The sequence below is a fragment of the Humulus lupulus genome, chromosome X (assembly GCF_963169125.1).
Source record: "Humulus lupulus chromosome X, drHumLupu1.1, whole genome shotgun sequence".
Lineage (NCBI taxonomy): Eukaryota > Viridiplantae > Streptophyta > Magnoliopsida > Rosales > Cannabaceae > Humulus > Humulus lupulus.
The window spans coordinates 189,049,022-189,068,690 of record NC_084802.1 but is presented as its reverse complement, the minus strand read 5'-3'; the positions used below and the strand labels follow the sequence as shown (position 1 = coordinate 189,068,690).

The 19,669-nt window shown below is 34.0% G+C and overlaps 2 protein-coding genes across 2 annotated transcripts; one reads left to right on the top strand and one right to left on the bottom strand.

The window, feature by feature from the left end:
- Positions 1-229: 229 nt before the first annotated feature.
- Positions 230-8,842, bottom strand: LOC133807118 (aspartate aminotransferase P2, mitochondrial). The gene is made up of 12 exons (XM_062245279.1): positions 8,691-8,842; positions 8,510-8,588; positions 8,253-8,324; positions 7,960-8,154; positions 7,828-7,866; positions 7,652-7,741; positions 7,453-7,561; positions 7,253-7,362; positions 6,654-6,797; positions 6,076-6,242; positions 930-1,194; positions 230-584 (listed from the first exon to the last, which is right to left on the bottom strand). The coding sequence occupies exons 2-12, from the start codon at positions 8,585-8,587 to the stop codon at positions 453-455; spliced, it is 1,401 nt and encodes a 466-aa protein (XP_062101263.1). The 5' UTR covers position 8,588; positions 8,691-8,842; the 3' UTR covers positions 230-452.
- Positions 8,843-11,688: 2,846 nt separating this feature from the next.
- Positions 11,689-12,750, top strand: LOC133806525 (uncharacterized). The gene has a single exon (XM_062244616.1). The coding sequence runs from the start codon at positions 11,689-11,691 to the stop codon at positions 12,748-12,750; it is 1,062 nt and encodes a 353-aa protein (XP_062100600.1).
- The last annotated feature ends 6,919 nt before the right edge of the window (positions 12,751-19,669 follow it).

The window sequence follows — 19,669 nt, the reverse complement described above, 5'->3', positions numbered from 1 at the left end:
AGACTTTTCATTTTCAAAAAAGATAAAGAAAGAAAATCCATTTCTATTCATCTGGGAAAGACAAAAAAATATCTCTTATTTATTTTCCCACCATTTTACATATTGGGTTTAAATAGATGGGGTGGGACATGATGAAGACGCTGATCCATTTATATGGTTTCCCCTAAAACGAATCAAAATTCCTTAATCTGCCATACATTAAAAGACTCCTGCTCAACAAGATTACAAATAAAGAATTTAGAATAGATAATTCTCATTGAATATCCAAAATTTTCTTGAGAACAACAGGTTTGACTTCCTCAGCTTCACTGAATTTGGGGTAGGAAAATTCCCACATTCAACAAGTATGCTTTGCTTTATTACAATTATTATGTAATCATATAATAAAAACCAGATCTAGGCATCACAGGCTCACCAAAAAAATTGTATGGGTTTGCTTGTTGAAGTCTTTATCAATTGACATTGTGGTAAGAATCAATGATTGCATCTGCAAGGTATTCGCATTTGGCCAAAGATAAGCCAGCCAAGGATATCCTTCCATCCTTTGTCATGTACACATGCCACTTGTCGGTCATGTTGTCACTCTGATCAACAATGAAGCAAAGAAAAATTATGATTTATATAATCTGTTCCTGTAATAATTGATCTGATCACACTCACACATAAATAGTTGACTTGTTACATAATCACGAAAGAGTAATAATATGTGCACCCAAAATATACATCCAAATATTACACACAGCAATGAAACCCAGCCAACCACATTTATTAAAACTGGGACCCACTATTTTAAAAAGCAGTGACACCTGTGTGTAATGTTTAGGTGCATATTTTGGGTGCACATATCATTACTCATCACTCATCAGGGAATACGGTTGTAAGGGGTGATTATTAGAAATGTTAGAGATGGGAATAGGAATTTAATTTACCTGCGCTTTGTTTAAGCCTGTGAATGAAAACATGCCAATCTGCTCAAGTACAAATGACCAATCCTTTCCACTCTTGTCTTTTGAACTAAGGCTGTCGTATAATTTCTGTCTTACGTTCTTTATCCTTCCAGCCATCAATTCCATCTCTGCTTTCCATTCATTAAAGAGAGTTGGATCCCCAACCACATTAGCCACAATCCTTGCCCCGTGAATAGGAGGGTTTGAGTACATAGGTCGAGCAATCCTCTTCAGTTGACTTTTCACCCTGAATAACATAAACATAATAAACTTGTTAGCAGGTTCTTGACATAATGTTCCACTAAATAACCAACAGATTTCCTGAAAAGTATTTGGTTCGGCTAGAACAAGGCAATGAAAAATATGATAAATTCACTTCTGCTAACAAAGGAACAAGCATACAGGATGAATCTATGATGTGAATGCTTTCAAATATTCTGTATTACCACTATAATTTTGTGTCTTAAAATTTATTGTTTGTTAATATTTTGTAGTTTATTTTACTTCTTAAGTGAGTAAAGTGTATTTTGTAGTTTGGAAAGTTATTGGAGCGAACATAGGGGATGCAAGAAGAATTGAGGAAGAAATCTAGTGCAAATCACCACTTAGCGTCGCAACGGCTTGCTTCTGATTCGCGACGCCAATGGAATTCTGTGAAGCAGATTTTGGCTGCACGTTGCTATAGTCAGTGCCAGTGTCGTGACGCAGAGCAGAAATTCAGAAATGAAAAACTTGTCCTATTTGCTTAGTTTTCCTACAAGTTTTGACCTAGGCTATAGAGGACGAATGTGGGACATCTTGGAGAGGTAAAACAGGCCCTAAACACAAGAGGGAGAATAGAAGAGATCAAGGATTGACGAGCTAAAGAGTTTTTATTCTCTTTTCTTCTTAGCCTTGTTTGTTCTTCCATTGAAAACTCCGCGATGGAGTTTATACTAGTGTGATGATGAACTAATATCTCATTCTAGGATAGCAATTAAAACTCAATATTTGGCTTGAATTAATTATTTGAACTTGATTCTGAAATCAATATTAAGTTTATTCTATTTTGTGCTTTTGCTTCTGATTAATTGGCCATTAATTAAATTGATTAGAAAAACCTTACGAAACTTGGAAAAAGGAATTTTGTATTTAACCATGAATGGAATGATGTTTGATCGCCGAGTAAATCTGTGAGTTTCATATAATGTAGAGCACATGGGGTGAATGCCTAAGTTCAAGGAAGGAAGGGCAAAGATGGTTCATTTCACCATACTAATATGAGTGGCACTCAAGAAGAGAATTTGATTGACAAGCATAAAGAATTTGAAGAATACAAGACTGGAATGGGCTGGTGCAAAGGAAATATATATGAAGTCTCAAGAGAATGTCAAGCCGATGGCGTTAAATAAAGCGCTTATTGGAAGGCAAGCCGAGGTCTTTTCTTTGTTTTTCTTGTTTTATGCTTTGTTAAAAAAACAAGAAAAAGAGGGAGAAAAAAGTAAAAAAAAAATTCAGGATTAGGCGTCGCGACGTCTTCACCTAAGCGTCGCAACACCAAGCTACGAAACACGAACTATTCATAGGTGTTGCAACAACTCCTAGTGTGTTGCGATGCTTATTGTAAAATGCCCAATTCTCCAAGTCAAGTGCTAAGCGTCGCAACACTAACCTTGTGTGTCGCGATGTCGTCCTACTTTGAAAAAAACAAACCAAAACTGGAGCAATAATGTGAAGTTCTTGCTGGTTTATTCTTGAAATTCTTATGCTATTTGTTGAGGAAAGTCTGTGGGTTGAGGAACAGACTCTTAGTTGAGTAGTACACTGTGGGATTGTGTTTTAGTTACTGTCCTTGTTGTTGAACTTATTTGGAATCAAGCTTAGGGCTGCATGGTGATGAATTGTGATGATGGTTAAAATTATGCTTGTTCTTGACTAAGATTTTGGAAGTTGGAAGAGGCATTTTGTGGGATGATTTTTTTTCTTCTTCTTTTCTTTCTCGAGCCAATGATCATTGGGTGAGATTGAAAATGGTTGTGGATAAATTTGCTACTAATTTGAGCATTCTCAGGGCTTAAATTCTGTGGGGATAAAGTATCAAGAGGCTACACTTATTATTGATGATTGAAGTTGTTTATGCCTTGTATTGTTGTGGCTTACTTCTAGGGATTAAAAATTTGGCTAAAGATCACCAGAGTTGCAGCAGAGATCACTTGGGCAAGCTTCATGAACATGAGCTTGCCTCAGCCCATCCCTTGGCCTACACATCCAGTACCTTCTTTAACGATTTACCCACCATGCTCAGATCCAGGTGTACCTGACACGAGTGAGGACATTGGCAATGGTGATGTTGAGTGAACTATCATCTAACTATTCTCCTATCTTTCTCTTTACTTTTGTACATTGAGGGCAATGCTCTATTCAAGTTTGTAGATGTTTTTGATTTTACTTTCTTTTGTATTGTTTAGATGTTTGTCTTGTCTTTTAGTCGAGTTGTTTTAGTTTTCCATGTTTAGTGCTTTCTTGTCTGTCAACAAAATTCGATGATAAGAATTTGGTTGAAAATTGAATATTGTATTGGGATGATAAATGTTGCTTGGTGAGATTGTTGTTGATTGAAGTGGACTTATATATCATGTTGTTTCTTGAAATCTCTTTTGCACATAACCTAAATGCCTATATCTTGTACAACATGCTTGAAGAAAGCTTTTGTACATATTCTCTCTGTTATGATCTCATTGACTCTAGAACTTGATTGACTGATTCTTGAGATGAAATCCCAGCCAAGGCAATATTAAGGAGATGATTTATGTAATGTTTTTGAACTGTTTGAGCTTTTCGAGGATTAATTTATCCCTAGTTAGCCCTTTGAGCCTCATTGTTATATTAGATTTTTTTCTTTCAATTTAGTCATATTATCTTGAATTCCGTCCTTTTTTGCAAGAGAATTCATAAAATTCTTATGTGCTACCATAGAAAAAAAAAAAAAAAATATATATATATATATGCGTGTAAATGAAAGAAATTCAAGAAATAAGTTTGGGGAAAAGGGTAGAGTTAGTTGATCCAAAAAAAAAATTCCCTAAAGAAGTTTGGGGTGTGCTAAGGAGAAATATCTATATATATAAAATGTAAGAAAGGAAGAGAAATTAAATGGGGGAAACAAATTCAAATTAAAAAATAAAAGTACTCCAAATTAGAAGAGAAATTTCTTTCCCTTGAATTGAGTTTGATGGCTTGAGTTTTGATAGAATTTCATGATAATTTCTTCCCTTGTCATATTTTATCCTTTCTTTCATAAGCCAAAACTGAGCTAACATTACAACTTTTAAAAAACCTTTTGATCTTTATTATTGCCTATGCCATCATTAGTGGAGAAAAGATTGAAAATCAAGTCCATGGAATCATATATATAAAAAAATATCCATGTTATAGAGATCTTGTGTGATTAAATGTAGACAATCCTATTTAGGTAGTGAAAGTGACTAGATATGAAAGGTTATACACACTTTTCAGGAATTCAGCATGATTGATCTAAAAGTCTTTGAAGCAATATTCTTACTATTGTAGCATTTGTTTGATCTTGAACCATATACATTATGCAATTTTTAAGGCATATTGGTTGAACAACTTATTTGTTTATCTTTAGTTTTGTTTGCTCGGGACTAGCAAGCCTTTAAGTTTGGGGTATTTAATATCGTCTGTTAACATTATAATTTTGTACCTTAGAATTTGTAGTTTGTTTTGATTAATTTAAGTGTGTTTTGTAGTTTGGAGAGTCATTGAAGCAAGCGATGGGGATACAAGAAGAACTGAGAAAGAAAGAAGAAATCTAGTGCAAAATCAACGCTAGGTGTCGCGACTCAAAAGGCCAACGAAATTTTGTGAAGCAGATTTTGGCTAGGCGTTGCTACGGCTAGTCCTAGCATCACGACGCAGAGCATAAATTCAAAAATGGGAAACTTGCCTTATTTGCATACTTTTCTATAAAGGACTGATTATTGGACGAATTTGGGATGTCTTGGAGAGGAGAAATAGGTCCTAAGCACTAGAGAGAGAATAGAAGAGATCAAGGATTGCAGAGCTAAAGATTCGCATCATATAAAGAGTTTTTATTCTCTTTTCTTCTTAATCTTGTTTGTTCTTCCATTGTAAACTCCATGATAGATTTGTTTAATATATTTTTCTTGGTTTACATTAGTGTGATGATGAACTACTAATTTCTCATTCTAAGGATTGCAATTGGAACTCAAACTGTAGCTTGAACTAATTATTTTACCTTAATTCTGAAATCAATATGAATCTCTTCATTTTATTTTGTACTTATTGCTTCTGCTTAACTGACTAATAATTAAATTGATTAGAAAATCAAGGAACTTGGAAAAAGATTTTTTTTTGTTTGACTTTCATGATTTATGATAGCTAAGTAAATCTGTGAGTTTAGCATATGATACGAATATACCTGTGTGACATGTAAAGGAATTTGTGCTTGTGCTTAATGAGTTTTATTCTCATTTGATTATCATAGGAATAGAAATAATTGGTTAAATAAGATATTTATGCGTGTGTGGTCAACAATTTACATTAATTGATAGAATTAAGAGAGAATAATTATGTTCAAGTGAAATACTTTAGGAAAAATTGTAATATTCTACTTACACTGCACTTGTTGCGATACCATATACTTGAGTTGGTTAAAACTCCACAACAATTTCTCCAATCATTTACTAGACAACTAGTTAATGGGTCACTCTTTAATAACGGGTGTGTTGATATTGTATTCCATATTATCATACTTCTATTTACCTAAGTGATACTTAAGTCTAAAAGACAGACACACCCGCGCCTTTTTACTACCAATTACACATGACTTACATATCCTCCACTTTCTCCGGTTAGTACACAAGTATCCGCTGCGCTTACTGGAGAGAACACACATAACTAGGTTGTCGTATCTAGATCTTTGGTAGGTTCTAGACTGAAATTTCAACTAAAGGCAGACTACAACTTTATTATTCTATGGTAAAGGTTATTTTATGAATCCAAGTAACTAAGATACTGGAAAAATGGAACAATCTCACATGAAGATTTAATATCATTATCCGAGCATGAGAAAATAAATAATGAAAATAAAAGTTCAAGAACTCACCTTGCTGCTGCATCTGCTGAACTGCAGACAACATTCATTGCTCCAATCCTTTCTGAATAGAGACCCAAGTTTTTACTATAAGACTGAGCAATCAAAACTTCCAGGCCACGTGCAGCAAACAACCTCACTGATGATGCATCAGCATCAAGGCTCCCACTAGCAAATCCCTGTAAAGAAAAATAATAATAATAAAATAATATAAAGGTGACAGTTAAATTACGACTCAACAGAATGTTCTAAATGTTACATAACTCCCACATAGTTGAGAAAGAGAGAGAAGACTTGAAATGCTGTGCAAAAAGTGTGATCTCATTCATTGAAGAAGACCATATATAGATTACATGAGAAGCTTAAAGAAGCAAGTGGAAATAGTTGGTTACAACGGAATTGGTTTTGACAGCTAGGCTTATGAACAGTAAATAACAGAATGCTAACTAACATAGCTGTCCTAAGAATCAGTTATATCCCTAATACACATGATGTTCCATCAAAATAAGAAAATTGCATTGCCACACAAAATCTTAAAATCATAGTGTAAATCGAGAATGAATCTACTGCAAAATTTCAAACATTGATACCTGGTATGCAACATCAAAAAATGGTATAAGGTTCTTCTTTTGGATGACATCGGCAATTTTCTCCCACTGTTCGGGAGTTGGATCTATACCAGTTGGGTTGTGAGCACAGCCATGAAGCAGCACAAAAGACCCTTCAGGTGCTTCCTGAAGAAAATTACACACAAATCACTAATTAGAAAAGGGTGAAACACACTCCGAAATGCATAAAAATACAACGCATGTGAAAATACAAAAAGGCAGGTCATTTTTACATGCAGGAACACATAATCTTATAGATAAAATTTGTCCAATTTGTCATTCAACACTATACAAAAAGGAAGTCCTTACATTATGAACTTGACTTCTTTTTCAAAAACAAAAGAGAAAGTTATTAGGGGAAAAAAGAAAGACTCTACATATATATACTACAATTTACAAATTGAAACTAATGAAATAACACAAGTGAGAATGTCCAAGATTGAGCCAGTGTACTACACAAGTAGGCTCAAGGTTTCGTTGCTGTCAATTGAAAAAAACGCAACAAGATTTGACTACACTGTTATAATCCATAATACTATGAAATGTTGATCAAGCAGTTCGTAACTGATCATTATGTTTACCTCAATGTCAGCTATCATCCCCTCAAAATCCAAACCAACTGTTTTTGGATCGTAGTATCGGTATTCAGACCAGGGTACCCTTGCATCATTGAAAATATTCTTGTGATTGCCTGCAATGAAAATTTATTTTTGGCATAAAAATGAATTTTAAGGAGACAGATCAAAAACAAATTCAAGATAGCGATTTTGGCATTACACACCCCAGGTTGGAGCTGATATCAAAACTTTAGCCCCAGGAAAATATCTTTCAATGAGAGCTGCAGCGAGACGGAGAGAACCTGTTCCTGAAAGTCCTTGAACGGTTGCAACCTGACAGAAAGCAGAGAAATATGAGAAAAATAATCAAAGAACCATGAAAAGAATTATTTCTTTTGACTCAAGTTCGAAATTCGTCCGTACTCTTTGTTCTTTGATTACTGGGTTATCTGCTCCAAACAATAATTCTGCCGTCGCCTTATTGAATGCGGCCAAACCTTCAATGGGAAGGTACTACAAACATAAACAAATAGCATTAGTAACTATCATCAAAAGAGATCAAATTTAAGTCAACAAACATTTTGACCACTTGGATTTACCTCTTTGTTTTCTCCCCTCTTAAGCATAAGATCCTCCGCCTACAGAAAACAAAAAGACACTGTATTTATCAAAAGATACTATGACAACTAAAATCATCATCAGATTTGTTAAAGTTGAAAAACAAAATCAACCTTCTTAACGACATCAAGCACGTAAGGATGAAGTTCCTCAGTTCGATAGGCCCCGACTCCAAGGTTAAGCTTCAAATCGTTGGTGTCTGCTTTGAATGCTTCTGAGACTCCAAGGATTGGATCAGGCGGGGCCATGGGCACTCCCTCAAACCGAGAAGCGTTGACAGCAACAACCATAGATACTCGGCCAGAAGACTATCAAACCAGTTCGATTCACTTAGGAAATGCATCATAAAGAATCAAAGCTCTATATCGATAAGCATATATAGTTCTATATACATGTATATATGTACTTTTGCATTTGAAAAAAGGTTGACTTTCTCCTTGGTGAAGCTCAATCTTGAACTGCGAAGCTTCCATCTTCCCTGTTGAAAAACAAACCATACCAAAAAGGTTTGGATCGAAAGTCGCAATTACCAGGACCCGGACTTTTGAAACTAACCAACAAAAAAAATCTCAACAGTGTTTGTTTTGATCCAATTTCGTAAATTTTCTCAGCAAGCAAAGAAAATATAGAAATCAGTAAATAAAACAAAAAGGAAAAGCTAACCTTGAAAGAGTCCTCCGTAGAGACCGAAGCTGATGGTGAAGGAGAGAGTGGAGTTAAAGAGAGCACTGAAGAAGCCATTCTGAATCGAAATGGATAATATGAGTTAAGAACACAATTTGTTTCTGAAATTAATTACAAATGGATTAGAATTCAGAAGAACAGAAAGAGAAATAGTAAAGACCTTTTTAGATCAAATCAAAGGAGAAGGAGTTGCTAGCTGAGCTGTAGCAGAGTCAGAGGTCGATGAGTACGAAGCGTCGCATGTGAATGTGATATTTGCTTCGCTGTGTAGCAGCGCAGATTTTCGATTCCAGTCGCAGGAGAGATCGCCAATTGTCCCACATTTACTGGGTAGTTTGATGGGCTTCATTATGTGGGCCTGCTAAGATGGGCCCATTACTATCGATATTTGTCATTTTCAAGTTTCTTGCGAAAATAGCACACCACAAATCATACAATAGTAATTAGTTATTTTGCGGCTGTATTTTTAATATGAAAAATTAAACTATATTTTATTTTGAAAAAAAAAAATTCAATATTTTTTCCTACATTTTTGTACGACAGCAACCTTTTTTTTATTAATTTTTTCCATAAAACAATTAGTAAAACATAGTCAACTGTATTAAAAAAACAAGTTGTAAAAATTAAAGGAAAAAAAAATATTGCTGATGTCGTAAATTTGATTAATAAAACATCAACTGTAAAGCTATCTCCAATATTTCACAAAAAAAATTATATTTGGTGTAGGAGACATTTCAATATATACATATTTAATTTGTACAATATATATACCGTGTACTGTAACATACGTATTCTTTTTTTTTTTCTTTCATTATTTTATTATATATAATTATTATTTATATATATATTTATGTTATTATATATATAATTTAGAATTTAGTTTATTATGTGGAGATTAAATTGTATATACTACAAATTATTTTTTTAATTATAATTTAAATAAAACATTATTAAATATTTGTATTTTTTTTAATATTACACAATCCAAACATTACAAATTTAAAGACACATTAAAAAAATTAAAATTGAACACATTAAACATCACATTCTTATTATAATCAATAGTACACATTCTCAACATTCACAATCACATTACAATTTTTTTTAAATATTAATCATAGTAATGCATACAAAACATACTCAAAATTATACAATAAAACATTATAAACTTAAATCATAGTCAATATTACACAATAAAAACGTTATAAACTTAAACATACATTGAAAAATTAAAATTAAACACGCCAAAATCAAACGGAAAGCAATAACATAGAAATGAACCTTATGAGATACAAAGACAACAATTCAATAATGTGGAAAATTATTCCCTGTTCCGCCAAGATAGTCAAAATATGGACTATAATCTTGTGAGTTATTTTCAGATCTATTATTGTCATGTAATTAATGAGTAGTTTTATTTAAAATATTAATTAGATATAATAATTGTGATGATTTTGATAAATTAATATAATAATAAAAACAATATTCAATTTATTTAAAAATAATAATATAATAATTAGAATATTTTTTTTGTGTGTAGTTTTTAGTGTTGTGATTGGAGTGAAAATAGTTTTTGACACCAAATTTGATGTTGGTGTGACACCAAATAAGATGTCAAGGTTGAAGATGCTGTAAAAGAAAATTATTTTGTTATCTTCTTACAAATATATTTAAATATTTTTTTAAAGTAGTATAATTAACATATTTATAAAGATTAATTTTTTTAAAAGAAATTATTTGCTAATGATTTTGCCATTCCGGTTAAATATGTTCTTATTCAAAAACTATTTAAAAAAGTCAATATGTAATTTTCAGCTCTTTTTCTTCTCTTCTTCTCTCTCGGTGGTTTCGCTGGAGCTATGGCTAAGGGAGCTCAGAATGAGGGAAAAGCTAAGGGAAAGAGTAACGGCAAGAAGCGAGGACCATCTTCTTCGGATAGAATCATCAAAACGAGGTCCATGGATGAAATCTTAGGAGTACAGGAATTGGAAATTACAGATGATGTTGAGCTGGAAAATATGCAATCACAAATGGATTCTTCTCGAGTACTGCCGGAATCCATGCCTGAATCCACACCAAAGCAAGCATACCTCTACTCCGATATTGAAATCTCCTATTATAGATCCATCTGCCTGGTCTACTGGGGAATCATCAAAAGGAATTCAGTCTACTCAAACTCAGGGGAGGAAAATTGGAGTCAAAATTGAACTAGAAGATATAGAGGATGAGATTAATTTCTGGCAGCCTTCCATTGTGTGTTATGTTGTGGGAGCTAATCCTCCGGTGAATGTCTTAGATGGATTTGTTCGAAGGATCTGGAAGGAAAATGTAGATAAAGTAGGAGTGCTTTCACGAGGAGTATTCATTATCAGGTTCTGCAACTTGGAATTTCGAGATCGAGTGCTAAATGGAGGCTACTTATTCCTGGGTAAGAAATCGTTGGTTATGAAGCCTTGGAATTCAGTGGATGATTTCACAAAGGAGGATATTACTATGGTTCCCACTTGGATTCAACTGGGAGGACTGGATATCAAGTATTGGGGTGAGAAATCTCTATTCAAGATTGTGGAGCAAATCGGGAAGCCAATTCAAGTAGATAATATCACCAAGTATAGAGATCGGCTTCATTATCCACGCATTCTTATTGAGATCAATATGGACCAACAATTTCCAGCCACAATCAGCTTTGTTAATGAGTTTGATCAGGAAATTGATTCAAGTTGAGTATGAATGGGTTCCAGTTATTTGTAAAAACTGTTCTGGGATTGGGCATGATGCTCAAGTTTGTAGGAAAAAGACTCAAGGGACACAAGTCTGGGTACCTAAAAAGTTGGAAACTGTGAAGAACTCGGAGCCAGTAGTAGATGAGGATGGATTTCAAAGATCCACCAAAGGAGTCAGGAGGACGGTGGTTTCTGCTCTAGCAACAGTTATGGCAAACAAGTTTGATATCTTGGCTGAGGAGGCAGAGGAAGGAGGAACAAGCAGGTTGAATACAGAAGAGGAGGGAGCTCCCTCTCCAGGGCATGGATAAAATCTTGTGTTGGAATGTGAGAGGGGTTAACAGCCAACTTAAACATAGAGAGATCAAGAACTTAATCATATCTAAAAAAGTTGGGCTGGTTAGTCTCTTAGAAACAAAGGTCAAGAATAAGAGCATGGGCAACTTATACTCGAGTTTATTTTCTGGTTGGTGTTTCACTACTAATAATCCTTGGATAGGCAAAGGAAGAATAATAGTAGCTTGGAATCCGAATTTGTATACTGTTGATATTAGAAGCTGCTCTAGTCAATTCATTCATTGTTATGTTCAAGCCACTCACATGACAGGAAGCTTTTTCATTACCTTTGTATATGGATTTAATGATGGAAAATTGAGGGAGCAATTGTGGTTGGATATTCAGGCATTAGCTATGAAGATAAATGAGGCTTGGATTATCTTGGGGGATTATAATGAGATTTTGCATCAGAATGAGAGAGCTGGAAAGAAGACTGTCATAAAACCTTCCTTGAGCCTCAGAGATTGTATGTCTCACTGTCAAATGGAAGATTTGAAGTTTTCTGGGTGTTTTTATACATGGACAAACAAACAGAGGCATGAGGATCGTGTATACTCCAAAATTGATAGAGCTATGGTTAACATCAAATGGACTGAACAATACACAAATTCTGAAGCTGTTTTTCTCCCTGAAGATATCTTTGATCATAGTCCCATTCTTATTTCTTTCTATTTGGATGTGGCAATTGGGAAACAACCATTCAGGTATTTTAGAATGTGGAAGGAGGCTCCTTCATATGCTACTAAGCTGTGCACTCTCTGGAAACAACCAGTTTCGGGTACTGAAATGTATAAAGTTGTCCTGAAGCTAAAAAGGCTTAAACAGATATTCAGAGATATCAATAGAGAGGGATACCATGATATTCATAAGGCCGAAGTACATGCTAAGCTTCACATGCTAGACATACAACAAAGTTTGCATCAAGATCCTCTCAATGAGTCCTTAATTCACCAGGAGAACTTAGCTAGGGAAGAATATACACGGTTAAATAGAGCGTATCTGTTATTCTTAGCACAGAAAGCCAAATCCACTTGGGTGATGAATAGGGATGAAAACACTACTATTTTCCATGCTTCGTTGAAAGTTAGAAGGCTTCAAAATCGCATCTACTCTATACAATCTGAGCAAGGTAACTGGGTGGATACAACAGATGGGGTATAGAGAGCTTTTCTAGATTATTATCAGAGCTTATTGGGAACTCAAATGCTGAGAAGAAAGAAGGTTTCACAGGCCTTTGTTGATTTAGGTCCTGGAATTTCTGAGGAGCACTCTAAGTTGCTGTCTATTCCGTTTACTGCACGGGAAGTTAAAAAGGCATTATTCTCCATTTCAGGTCTAAAGGCTCCTGGGCCTGATGGATATTGTAGTTATTTTTATCAAGATAACTGGGATTTAGTAGGTCCGGAGGTGTGTGCAGCTGTTCTAGACTTCCTAACCACAGGGAAATTACTTAAAGAAATTAATGCTACAACCATCACCCTCATTCCAAAAACCAAATGCCCTGCCAAAGTGAGTGATTTTAGACCAATTTCCTGTTGTAATGTGCTGTATAAAATTGCTTCGAAAATGATATGTGCAAGGTTGAGAAGGGTATTACCAGATTTGATTGCAGAAAACCAAGGATGATTTGTTCATGGGAGGTACATAGGCCACAACATCATGATCTGTCAAGACCTTGTGCAACACTATGGAAGGAAAGTCAGTAAGCCAAGTTGTTTGCTTAAAGTTGACTTGCAGAAGGCATATGATACAATAGAGTGGGATTTCATAGAGGAAATGCTTTATGCTTTCAAGTTTCCAAAGAAGTTATCAACCTCATCATGATATGTGTTCGAACTCCTAAATTCTCCCTAATGATCAATGGCTCTCTATGTGGTTTTTTTGCAGCAAAAAGAGGAATAAGGCAAGGAGATCCATTATCTCCATTACTGTTTGTATTAGGTATGGAGTACCTCTCTCGGATCATGATTAAAGTAGGATCTTTCTCAGATTATAAATATCATGTTAAGTGTAAATCTTTGAGATTGAACCATTTATGCTTTGCGGATGACCTACTACTGTTTTGCCATGGAGACTTTGTTTCGATTTTATGGATGCTAAGAAGGCTCAAGCTTTTTTCGGGGACTTCTGGCCTAGTACCAAATCAAAGTAAATCTGCATTATACTGTAGTGGTATGGCAGAGTCTGAGGTTAATCGAATCATAGCAGCTTCAGGATTTGCTAGGAGTCAATTGCCATTCCGATATCTTGGTATTCCAATCTGCTCTAAGAGAATCTCATCAGTGGAATGTGGCCTTATTTTAGAGAAAATGGTTCATCGAATTAGGCAATGGAGCTCAAGAAACTTATCTTATATGGGCAGAGTCACTCTAATAAATTCAGTTCTCCTGTCTATACATTCTTATTGGGCCCAAATTCTGATATTGCCGAAGAAAGTCTTGAAGGACATTGATGCCATTTGTAGAGCATTCCTTTGGAGAGGAATGAGTGATAATGCAGGGCCTGGACTTGTGGCTTGGCATAATATCTGCAATGCTAAAACAGGTGGAGGGCTGGGGTTTAAGAGAGTTGTTGATTGGAATATTGCAGCTATAGGGAAATACATATGGGCAATTGCTTCAAAAAAAGATAACCTATGGGTTAAATGGATACATAACATCTATTTGAAGCAAATGGACTGGTGGGATTACAAAGCTCCCTTGGCTAGCAGCTGGTATTGGAGGAAAATGGTGGCTGTTAAGGATATGTTTAAAGCTAAAATTGATAAGGCATCTTTTGCAACACTGAAGTTCAGTATCAAAGTAAGTCATCATTTGTTGTTTGATTCTCCTCTCAAAGTACACTGGGCAAAGTATGTTTGGGAGATGTTTTCTGTACCAAAACACATATTTGTCTTCTGGTTAGCCATGATGCAGAGATTGTGCACCAGAATGTTCATTCAAAAGTATGATTCCTCCATTGACTCATCATGCTTATTCTGTGGAGATTTTAGTGAAGATGTTCATCACCTATTTTTTCAATGCAAGTATAGTAGTACATGTCTAATACAGGTGAAAGAGTGGCTGGGTTGGAAAGTTAAAACAGAGGAATATGGGCGCCTGCTGCATTGGATTGGGAAAACTAGGAGATGGAGCAGGTTTGGGAAAAGCACTTTGACAGCAGTTCTTGCTTCTTTGATTTATCATATTTGGAGAGTGAGAAATGACATTCTGTGGTCTCAAAAAATTTGGTCCATAGATCATACAGTTCAAGCAATACAAAGGGATATAAGATTGAGGATATACCCTTTAATTTCAAGCAAAACAAAGTCCTTAGATAAAGATTGGTTTCAGGCAATTTGTCAAAGTAGTTAATGAGAATATACAAAGATACTGATGTATTAAAGTTAGTCTTAGTGGGGAAATATATTGGGAAATTGTAGATTGGGAATATATAGACATATAACATACATGGTAGCTTGTACATGAATTGGAGTTTGTACATGAATTGGTTTTGAGCAATACAATGATCTTATTTACCAAAAAAAAATATGTAATTTTCATATTGAGGTAGTTTGTGTTCGTTTATGTAAATGAACAAAAGGAAAACAAGACCTTATATAATTAAGCTATTAATGAAATTTAGTTTACAAATCTTTGTTATTCAAGAAAGTATGAATCAAGTGTTACAACACGAGTTATTACATCATGAATTCAAGTATAATTTTAGCAAAGTTTAGGTATGAATGTACTGGTGTGTCTTCTTATTTATAGTAGAGATAAATAACCACTTTCCCCAAAAGCAACTACTTTCTAGATTATTTTGAATTTAAATATCACATTTGAATATAATCTACAATCTCAACTCATCCATTTTTTTTTATTTCTATTTTGTCTTCTTGTTTGGTTTATGTATTTTGTTTTTATGCTTTTCCTTAATAAACTTGTTATGTCTTATTCAAGACAAAATAACAATCTCACTCCTCTAATGTAATTATTCCTTTTTTTTTTCAATCTTTTTTATACGACAACTCATTAAAAGCAAAATACATTACATTATAAAATTTTAAATCATGAACATTACTCTACTTTTCATTATTTTTTTAATATAAGATTATAGATAAAATTTTAATTAATAAAAATAAGGTAAATATTATTTTGGACCCTATATTGTGCCAACGTTACTGGTCGGATTTTCTATTTTGTTAAATTGCAATTTGGACTTTATGTTTTACAAAATTGAATATTTTAATATCCTGACCCTAATTTTGGTCAAACAATTTTTTAATATAACAAAAATACCCTTACTTTTTTTTTTAAAATTAGTTAATTTATCAATTTAAAATAAAATATTATTAAATTAAAAATAAATAAAATTTGAAAAAAACATTTTTTCATTAATTTTTTTTAACAAAATATAACCTCAATTACATTAAAATTAAAACTAAATAAAAACCTTATCCCCAAATTCTTTAATTAACAATATACCTGCATAAAAATTAAGATTCAATGCATATTCAAATTAGGATTCCAACAATATCAGATGCAGAAACTCATTAAAATAAAAAACTAATCCAGGAAACATTTCTCACAAATTCAAATGGAATTCATGGTTGCATTAGTACTGTTCATTTTCTTCTCAAGCATCAATCCAACATCGCTCCAAACTCATACCTTTCATGCTTGTACCTCACACTCTCTCTCTCCTTTTCGATACAATAAAAACCCATAAAAATATAAAACCCTCGTCGCCAAGCTTCACAAAGACACCACAGATTTGACATAAGAAAAAACCCAGAAACAAATAGAAACAAACACACAAATTTTCCACCCCGCTCACCATCTTATCAACTCTAGAGAATGACTTCTTTATCGTCAACAGAATCATCAGTTTGTAGGTGTGGGTTACATTAGCTCGTGGCATCCCAAAATCCAGATTTGAGATTCTCACTCATTTATGAACAATGAAGACGACGACGACGATGATGATGGAGCATCCACGAACGACCCATATCCGAGATCCTTGATCATGCATTAGCGAGAACCGAGGTATCCATGTTCCACCCAGAACCTTCGACCCAAGCACCATGAATGAGAGTACATCGATTTCCAGCCTCAATTGCTAGATTCTCGATCCAGCCATTGAAGATGATTTCGAGTTTCAATCTCCTTCCAACAACAACTTCGCTGCAGGATTCGGGAGGAAGAAGGTCATGGTTGATGATGAAGGTGAGGGTCACGGTCAAGAGAAGAAGAAGAAAAAGAAGAAGAAGAAGAGAAGAGGGAAAATAAAAAGTTCTAATTTTATTTTTAATTTTTGTTTTGTATTTCTACAAGGATGTCAATTTTGGGGTTTGATATTAGTTTTTTTTGTTTGTTGATAAGTTTAGGGTTTATATTTAATTTTGATTATAATTTAAACTTAAAACTAAAATTATAAATTTTGGTCATATTAAAAAATTGTTTGACCAAAATCGGATTCAGAGTATTAAAATGTTTTATTTTGCAAAACATATGGTCCAAATTGTCATTTAACAAAACCGATGGTCTGATCGATAACTTGTGCAAAACACGGAGTCCAAAATAGTATTTACCCATAAAAATATATTATTCTAAAAACAAAGAAATATAAAGAACATAAATTGAAATATTCTCTTGTAAGTATTTTCAAATAAAAAGTATAAGTTGCTATTATATAAAATATGGATTATACTATTTGGATCGTGTATTTTGTCTCCTTATCTGTTTGGACCCTGTGTTTTAACAAAAATTTTTTTGGACCACGTGTTTTGTAAAATGGTTCAAATAGACCCCTAACCCTAATTTTTATGAACAAAAAATTGAACATAACAGCAAGGTTTTCAAGCAGAATGATTGCGTTTTTATTTCGAGTTGTTAGTTTGGTGAATTATTTGTTATTTTAGTTCAAAATTTTTTGATCGAAATTGGATTCAGGGGTCTATTTGAACTATTTTACAAAACACAGGGTCCAAAAAATAATTTATCAAAACACAGAGTCTAAACATGTAATGAGACAAAATACAGAGCCCAAAATAGTATAATTCTTATAAAATATTTTATTACAAAAAATTTGTCTAATATACAAAAAAGTAGCAATTAATTATGATAGGAAACTATTATTCTTATTAGCCATATCTATCCTCACCTTGCACAGAGTTAACTACATATGCTTTTATTTTTTATTATTTTATTATTTTTAAGTGATATTTTTATTCATTAAGTAAGATTTTCTTGATTTTTTTAGAAAAAAAGTATTATAATAAGTACAAATTCTGGCAAGCACAATATATGAATTAATACAAACAAGTTCTATGAAAATAAATTTGTACTTTTTTATATAAACTCTACAACTATATTAATATTGTACTCAACACTTAAGCTACATTTTGATAAAAATACATATAACATTAATATGTGCCTTTATAATATTTTCCATATTATATTAATCATAATATAGTTATGATATATTAATCATAATATAATTAATGACTTATTCATTAGTTTAACATATATTTTTGCGATTTTATGTACAAAAATTGATAATTTTTAATTAATATCATCATCTTCAATTAAGTGCTTCTTGCCTCTCTCTCTTTTTATTTGTTTCTTCTTGTTGTTAGAGATTTCTATTTCAACAACCTATTATTGGATTAATCTCAAAATTATTATAAGTATCTAAAATTATTTTCTTTTTTAATTTCTCAATATACTAATTAAACAAATATTTTAATCTAAATAATGATATATTCTTAATTCATTTTATCAAACTATTTTACTAAACACATGCCGGATCTAGTAATACAAAAATATGATTGATTCCTTACAAAGTGAACCACAATCAATTACAACTAACTTTTGAATATAAGTTAAGTAAAACAAAACTAAAGAAGCATTCAGAAATTTTGGTGAACCGACCCAAACATCTCTCCCTCTTTCTCTCCTTCGGTTCTCTCCCTTCTCTCTCTTGTGTTTGAAGATTTTGATGAGTTAAAGAATTGGCAAGCTTAGTTCTTAAGGGATTGAAGCTGGTTGTGGTTGAGGATTAGTTCAAGGGCAAAGCTATCAGTTAAGGTAAGGATTCTAGCACTTAATTAAGTGAATTATGCTGAGTTTTGTTGGTGTTTAAAAGTTATGCATGTGAGCTAGGTGGTGGATCACTTTTGAGTATCTAGATGAGGTTTGGGGTTAATTCTTGTTAGGTTTTGTTACTGAGACTATAGTGAAACTTCTGTAGTGAATGAATTGGATTGTTAGATTGATTTTTGGGTAAATTGGCTTGATTTTGGTGGTGAAAATGGAGGATTTTTCTGGGTTCGAAGGGTTGGGCCACGACATTGTTCTTGCTAAGTCGCGGCCCTCTAGAACAATTGGGAGGCTAGGAAGAAGGGCGAGCCGTGGCACACCAAGGATTGGGCTGCGGCGCACATGGGCAGAATTTTGAGGATGAGCCTCTGGTTGAGGCGGGCCGCGGTATAGGGTCATGGCACTTAGTGGGTTTTTGGACCCCAAGGAGGGTTTAGGCTTGGGAATCCAAAAGTTAAGGCTCGGGATGGATTGTATTACCCGGATTGATAGAATTCAAGGTCCCGTAGACTAGAATTATAACCCAAAGATATTTAATGGATTAGAACTTGATGGATGGATGTTGTTGATACGTTGTGACTAGGTTTTCAATGAGGCTTGGACTAGGGGACTGTGCTCGGGATATCGGTGCTCGAAAAGCTCGGGACACAGGTAAGAAAATTGTTGTACTCGTAGAGCAGGGCGTGGCCCTATAGTTTGTATTGTAGGGCACGACCCTATGTGATTGTGATGCAGGGCGTAGCCCCATTGATTATGTTTACTTATGTTTAAGTATTTTTTGAATTATGTTATGTGTGCATATATGTGAATGAACGACAAGAACCGGGAACGGCGAAGGCCAAGAACGGCGAGGGCCAGGAACAGCGAAGGCCGAGAACGGCAAGGCCGAGTATGGCAAGGGGCTGGGAGCAGCGTTAAGCACGCAGAGTGCGAGTTGCCAGGGTGAGACCCTATTGGATACTTGGGATATCCTCACGGTGTAGACTGTAACACCCCAA